The sequence below is a fragment of the Silene latifolia genome, chromosome 11, assembly GCF_048544455.1.
Source record: "Silene latifolia isolate original U9 population chromosome 11, ASM4854445v1, whole genome shotgun sequence".
NCBI lineage: Eukaryota > Viridiplantae > Streptophyta > Magnoliopsida > Caryophyllales > Caryophyllaceae > Silene > Silene latifolia.
The window spans coordinates 38,435,947-38,443,971 of NC_133536.1; the positions used below are offsets into that span (position 1 = coordinate 38,435,947).

General features: G+C 36.7%; 1 protein-coding gene across 1 annotated transcript; it reads left to right on the forward strand.

The window, feature by feature from the left end:
• The first annotated feature begins 3,716 nt into the window (after window positions 1-3,716).
• LOC141613260 (uncharacterized) lies at window positions 3,717-4,640 on the forward strand. Its single transcript, XM_074431999.1, has one exon. It carries the CDS (start codon window positions 3,717-3,719, stop codon window positions 4,638-4,640), a length of 924 nt encoding a protein of 307 aa, XP_074288100.1.
• The last annotated feature ends 3,385 nt before the right edge of the window (window positions 4,641-8,025 follow it).

An 8,025-nucleotide genomic window follows, 5' to 3' on the forward strand; every position in this document is an offset into this window, starting at 1 on the left:
GGGCCTACTGTTTCTGTGCTTCCTACTGCTACTAATAATGCGGGTAATGGGGTAACTTCTAGGGTTCCTGATCAAAATTCGGGAATTGGGGAAAAACCCAAGAAATGGAATGAGGTTGTTAAGGGGTCAAGTCAGTTGGGTATGTCTCTATTCTTTGATGCAAATAGTAAGAATTCCACAGAGATAGATGTTGAATTAGATGATTTCAAGGATGAATTGGATTACTGGAAATGTACTTTTATGGGGAATTTCTTGGGATCTAAACCCACTTTGAAAGTTGTTCAAGACTTTGCTAAAAAGAGCTGGAAGCACATTGCATCACCTGTTGTGCAATATTACAAAAAAGGGTGGTTCAGTTTTAAATTCAATAGTCTTGAGGATATGAACAATGTGCTAAGGGATGGTCCTTGGAAATTGGGGAGTAGTTCCTTAATCTTGAAGCAATGGTACCCTAATTTCTCCATGGAAATGGATAGGGTCTCCACTGTACCTATCTGGGTCTTGTTTCCTGACTTGGAGCCTTTCCTTTGGTCTGAGACTGTCTTAAGTAAAATGGCCAGTAAGATAGGGAAGCCATTATTTGATGATATTAATACCACTTGCAAAGCTAAGCTTTCTTTTGCTAGAATTATGGTGGAAGCTGATGTTGCTGCTACTTTGCCTGATCATATTGTCTTGAACACTCCTTTCCATGGTCAGACCAGTCAGAGGGTTATCTATGAGTGGTTACCTTTCCATTGCTCTGGATGTGGGAAGCTTGGGCATAAATTAGGTAGTTGCAAGTGGCATCAGGCTAAACCTAGTCCTGAGAATGCTCAAAAGGAGAACAAGTCTGTTCCTGTCCCTGCTCCTACCTCTGACCCACAACCTGAGGGTGAGCTTGGCTCAGGAAGTCATGAGCTAGGTGGTACCTCAGCTGATCCAGTGGTGGTGGCATCTGCTAGTGTTGTTGAGGAGAGCTCAGAATGCATTGAGCTAGGCTCTTCCCCCACATTGGCTGCTGTCTCCTCTCCTAAATCAGCTGTAAAGCACTCAGAATGCCATGGACTAGGCCAAAGCTCCCCTCAAACTGTGTGTAGTCCTAAGGTAGCTAGCAGGAGGTCTCAAATTGCCAAGAAGAGAGACTGTCAAACTGAACAGCAGAATACTGATGGAGGCTCTATATGTGTGGATACTTCAAATCAATTTGATAGTTTGGGACATGACAATGACCAGGCTACTGTTCTTATAGTGGAGCCTGTCCCCCCTGATAAAGAATCTCATGAAGATCTGCTCCTGGAACATTAGAGGTTGTAATGACCCTCTTAAGCAACAAGAAATCAGTATGCCAATAAATTGGATGTGATGGGTATTCTGGAAACTAGAATAAAGGAGAAGAAAGCTAGAAAAATCAATAAAAAGAGTTTTAATAACTATAGTGTGGTTTACAACTATGATAGTCACTACAATGGTAGGATCTGGTTCTTGTGGAATCCTATCACTGTTACTGTGACTCCTCTGATCTCTAATGCTCAGTTTATTCACTGTGCCCTAACTCATCATGCTACTTCCCACAAGTTTTTCATTACTATGGTTTATGGTAGTAATGACTCTAAGGAAAGGTTGGATCTATGGCAGGCTCTCTCTTCTATAAAGCACACTGTGACTGATTGGATTGTTCTTGGTGATTTCAATGTAGTCAGAGATGTTTTGGAAAGAGTCAGTCTTACTCCTCCTAACCTCACTGATATTTTGGATTTTAATGCTTGTCTTTTGAATTGTCACTTGGAGGATGTTGGGAGCTCTGGTTGTGAATATACCTGGTCTAACAAGCAGGATGACAGCACTAGGGTTTGGTCCAAGCTGGATAGGGCCCTTGCTAATCCTTCTTGGCTTTCTCATTTCCCTGCTACTCATGCTGCTATTCTGCCTCCTGGTGTTTCTGACCATTCTCCTATTCTGGTTACTATCTTTGATGATCCTCCTACTCATTCTAGATTCAGTTTTCTCAATTGCTGGATTAGCCACCCCTCCTATAAGGATCTCATTACTAAGGCTTGGAAGCACCCTGCTGCTGGTACTGCTATGTATCAATTTTTTGATAAACTAAAGCATGTCAAGGTCAGTTTGAGGGGCTTGCATAAGCTTAGTTTTAGTGACATTTCTTCTAGGGTTGTTGAGGCCAAGACTGCTCTTCTGACCTGTCAGCAGGCCCTGCAAAGTTGTCCCCTATCTCAGGATCTCATTCTTAAAGAAAGAGGTCTTCTAATTGAGTATAACTCTTTGAAGACTGCTGAAATTAGCATTGCTCATCAGAAAGCCAAAGTGGACAACATTCTTCATGGTGACTGTTCCACTAAATATTTCTTCTCTCGGATCAAAGAGAGGAAGCAGCAGCAGATTATTGGGAGGATTGTTGATAGACATGGGTGTGAGAGAACTGGGCTCACTGATGTTGCTGAGGGCTTTGTTGATTATTATACTCACCTGTTCGGGACTTCTGTGACTGTTTCTCCACTGGACACTGATTTTATCCAACAAGGACCTTGTATCATTGCTGAGGACCATGGCCATCTCACTAGGCCTGTTACTGCTGAGGAAATTAAGCTTGCTCTCTTCAGTATTGGCTCTAGTAAAAGCCCTAGACCAGATGGGTTTTCATCTGCTTTTTTTAAAGATTCCTGGGATCTTACTGGCCCAGACTTATGCAAAGCTGTGCAGGAGTATTTTCAGAGTGGGAAGATGAGTAAACAAGCTAACTCTACTCTTATCACTCTTATTCCTAAGAAAAAAGTTAGTTCTAGTGTTCTGGATTACAGGCCTATTTCCTGTTGCTCCACTATCTACAAAATTATTAGTAAGATCCTTGTCAGCAGGCTTCAGGGGGTTCTCCCTTCATTGGTGGGTCCTGAGCAGGCTGCTTTTGTGCAAAATAGAGATATTTTTGAAAATATCATGCTCTCTCAATCTCTGGTCAGGAATTACTCTAGGAAGTATATTACTCCTAGATGTTTGATTAAGATTGTTGATATTCAGAAAGCTTTTGACTCCCTTCAATGGCAATTTGTGGACAATATGCTAGCTGCCCTTAAATTCCCTGCTCTTTTCAGAAAGTGGATTATGGGATGCATCTCTGGATCCTGGTTCTCTATCAAGGTTAATGGAGGAGTCCATGGATTCTTCAAAGGCCAGAGTGGCTTGAGACAGGGAGATCCCTTATCCCCCTACCTCTTTGTTCTGAGCATGGAAATGTTGTCCAGATACTTGAGGAAGCTTGATACTCAACCTATGGTATCCTTACACCCTAAATGTGCCAAGCTTAAGCTCACCCACCTTGTGTTTGCTGATGATCTTATGCTCTTTACTAGGGGGGATGTTTCTTCAGTCAAGGGTGCTGTTGACATCCTGAACAGGTTCACTTCCTGGTCTGGTTTGAGAGCTAATATTCAGAAGACTGAGGTGTATTTTGGTGGTGTTTCGCCACTGTCAAATCTCGGATCTTACAGAGTACTTGGGTTTATCAAGGAGCTTTTCCCTTTCGATATTTAGGAGTGCCTCTCAACTCTGCTAAGAATAGCACTGAAGTTTATGGTACTCTGCTCACCAAGCTTCAGAATGCTTTACTCCATTGGTCCAATAACTTTTTGTCCTATGCTGGCAGAATTCAAATACTGAATTCTGTTATTTTTGGCATTGCTAATTTTTGGTGCTCTAGTGCCTTACTTCCTAAGAGCATTATGAAGAGAATTAACAAGATTTGCAAAGACTATTTCTGGAACATTGGGGATGGAAGTACCAGGATGGTCTTTAAGTCTTGGCAACATATTTGTAGACCCTCTCAGGAAGGGGGGTTTAATATTAAGGAGTTACTTTCCTGGAATAGGGCTTTACTAGCTAAATGGATTTGGTTGCTGTCTGGTAATGATGGAGGGATCTGGGCTGCTTGGAATCGAGCTTATGTCTTCCCTACTGGTTCCATCTGGCAAATGACTCTGAAAGATAGACTCTCTGAAAGTATGTGCAACATAATTAAGGTTAAGGATGAAATCCTTGCCAAAGTGGGCACTCCTGAGGATGGGCTTTCCCTGGTTCATAGCTGGGTCAGGAAAGGGAAATTCCAGGTGCATCTGGCTTATGACTGGTTCAGAACTAAAGGAAATACTAGCTGTTGGACTAAGGCTCTTCAGGGGAGATCTATAATTCCTAAGCACTGGGTTAATGCTAGTCTTGCTGCCACTAGAAGCCTTCCTACTGTGGACCTTCTCAGCACCAGGGGAATTTCCATTGTTAACAGGTGTGTGTTATGTAAGGCTCAAGCCAAAACTCATAGGCATCTTTTCTTCAGATGCTCTTATTCTCAGGAGGTGTGGACTGGTTTACTTAGTTGGATGCACATTGCTGGGAGAAGTAATGATCTGAGCACTGAACTTCATTGGATTGGTAATTCTAAAGGGCGTAGGCATTGGAAGCATGAATGGAGGAAGGGATGTATAGCTGCTGTTGTATACTACATATGGCAAGAGAGAAACAAAAGGATTTTTCTTGGCAAGGACACTACTGCTGAGCTTATTATTGGACAAATCAAATTTGTTATTAGGTCCAAGCTTACCAACTGTATGAATGCTAGTTCCCCTCTCCTTGAGGCTAGGTTACATGCCTAATTTGTTTCTTTTCCTAGTGGTTAGCATTGTAAGTTTTTATCCTCTTTTTCCCCTTGTGGATGAATAAAAAGAGGTATATCTTCTTGCAAAAAAAAAAATAACTAACTTATTATAGGTTGTTCCCTCATTTTTTTTAAATAAGAATTATATCAAATAATCAAAAATATACAATAAAAATTAATTAATAGGAATTAATTGTGAAAATCCTACATTGCCAAAAATTATTTTTTGTCAGTAGGGATAGGCTGAGGTGTTAAAAATTGGGACATTAATTAACATATCATAGGTTGTTCCTCTTTTTTTAAGATAAGAATTATATCAAATAATTAAAAAATAATTTATAATTTATAATAAAAATTAATTAATAGGAATTAATTGTGAAAATCCTACGTGGCAAAAAATTAAGTATTTTAATTTGCCTTTTAACTATATAGTATATATTAACTAAATTCCTACGCCACTTTAGCCCTTCACCCCAATCTCCCTCATATCCCTTATCGGTGTGCAGCAAACACTGCTACCATACATTTTCCTCCTCCAACCATCTCACTCAATCTTACCTTTGCTTGACTCTTATGAAATATGTGCGTATAATTATGTCCAAAATTTCCTTTTAATTATATTTTCACTCTTTAATGGTTAATAATTGTATATCTATTTTATTTTTAAGTTTATTTCTACTTTATTTATTTATTACTTATTTACGTAGATCTAATACTTTCATTAATATATTGAAGTCATCCATGAACTCTTTTTCCCATCAAATATTAATTTCTATTTTTTAATTATTTTTTTTTACCTTTTTCTTCAGCTTTAATATTCATAATTTTTAATAGTAATTAGTAATGAACCCTTTTTGGTATTTTTTTTTAGTTTAAATAGTATTTTCAATCAATTATTTTATTTATTTTTCATAATTATTTTTTTTATTGTTAGTGCATGCATTATTATAGATGTAGATCTAGAAAATTAGAGATTTTTAATTATTTTAGTTTAGTTTATTCATCCAAATATTTGTTCATAATTTCAATGATATTATTTGGCTAATCTTTTAAATAGTACTTTGACATAACTAAAATATTTTTATTTCAAAATTTTTTTCTCTTTTGTTATTTGTTTTCTCGTATTTTTAAATAACTTATTTCTTATTAATTTCATTTTCTTGTAGTTTTTTATTTTAAATAAATAATTGGCTATTATAAATTTAGGGTTTTTCTCTCTTATACCCCCAAACTTTTCACTTTTCTAAGTTGTACCCTCGCATATCAAATATTATTAATTGTACCCCTAAACTCAATTAATTGTTCCCAACCGTGCCCAATCTGCTGTATTCCGTCAAATGTTGGCGTTAAGTGGCAACAAGACACGCGTGGAATTTCCAACATGGCTTTTCCTTTTTTCCTCTAAACTTTCCCTCCATTTTTTTCAATCTTCTCCCTCCATAACTTCTCCAATACTTCCCTTATATAATACATTCATTCCTCAATCTTTATTCATTAATCCTCCAATATTCTTCACCCTCTTTTTTTGTACCTTATTTTCTTTTAATTATTCATCTCACTTTTTTAATTATGTGGTCTTCTTCATCTATATTTGGTAGACATTGCATCTTTTGTAAACATTGCCTTATTTTGGTTAAATGATGCAAACCTTCAATTGAATAAAACAGTACATCTTTTTAATGGAACAACAAACCATTCTTTTCCATTAAATTTCAAGTTTTTTGTCATTACATTTTAATAACCACGACTAATACAACAAAGATGAAAAACAAAGCATTAAACATCAAGATAAACCTCATAAAGGTAGCTAGTTCTTGATAAACAAAGCATTAAACATGTACTATCTTCTTCCTTCTCCAATTGTTAGATGAAGAAAACATTAAAATGGTGAGATGAATAACTAAAATAAAATAAGGTACAAAAAAAATAAGGGTGAAGAATATTGGAAGATTAATGAAATAAAGATTGAGGGATGAATGTATTATATAAGGGAAGTAATGGAGAAGTTATGGAGGGAAAATATTGAAAAAATTGGAGGGAAAAGTTTAGAGGAAAAAAAGGAAATGTCGTGTTGGAAATCCCATGCGTGCCATGTTCGCAATTAACGTCAACATTTGACGGAATAGGGTAGATTGGGCACGGTTGGGAACAACTATTTGAGTTTAGGGGTACAATTTGTAATGTGTTATACGCGAGGGTACAACTTAGAAAAGTGAAAAGTTCAGGGGTACAAGAGAGAAAAACTCATAAATTTATAAGCAAATTACCTTTATTACCCTAGTAATAGTATATTCGAAAAATTACTGTGTAAAAATGCAAAGCAAATGTATGATTTTGTATTGTTTGTATTAAAATTTGGCACCTCTTAAATTATAGGAGAGAGAGTAATTAACATAAGAGAGAGACTAATTAATCTCTAAAAAACGTGGGTCTCTATAGCAGATTTTTTTTTTTTACTTCTTCACTCCATGAACAGGAACCAATAGGAAATCTTAGGAGTCGTTTGGTTGACAATGGAAAATTGCAATGCTCGGGAAGATTCAATTACTATGTTATTTTATTTCATGTGAATTTTGGAAAGTTGTTTGGTTGCATGTGAGAACTCTAATTTCATAGGAACTTTCACTTACCTAGGGGGCTCTAGGTAAGCAAGTTCCTCCATTATGGAGGAATTAGAGTTCCTAGGAATTTCCAATTCATGTGAATTGGGGCAACCAAACACGTAGCTATTTTTTAGCTTCCCATGAATTACAATTCATGTGTTTTTTACGGGCAACCAAACAAGTCTTTAGAATACGACTTGAGTTGAGGAGAGAGGGTAATTAATTGGCATGTAGAACGTGGTGGGGGCCATATGTAGATTACATTTCTGAAACTCAGCAACTAATGGGAAGTCTCGAAAAGACTTTCCTTTTATACAATGTAGATTGTATCATTGTATGTACTCTTTTTTTTTAACTAATCTTTTCAAGTAAATAAAAAAAAAATTCTTTATAAAACCCAAGATAGTTATAATTATAAGATGCGTAGTTGAGAGATAGTTAAATAATTGAATAGGGGGATGAGCTATATTCCATAGATATAGGGATCATATCATAACAAACTACTAAGGTCAAGAAATAAAGTATGCAACCATTGTATTGCAGACTTACACACGATTGGTTACGAAGAGGTAAATAATTGGTCAAGTGATGTACGCTAAGCTCATGAGTAGGGATTGAAACTCTAGTCTCATTGTTATGAGATAAGGTAGATCGTAGATGGAACAATTTGCCATAGGTAGGTGACTGGGTGTGTAATTGTGTACTCCATATATGCACTTGAGTATTTGAATTCAAAAATAAACATTATAACATAGATCTTGGATGGAGGCATACACTTTT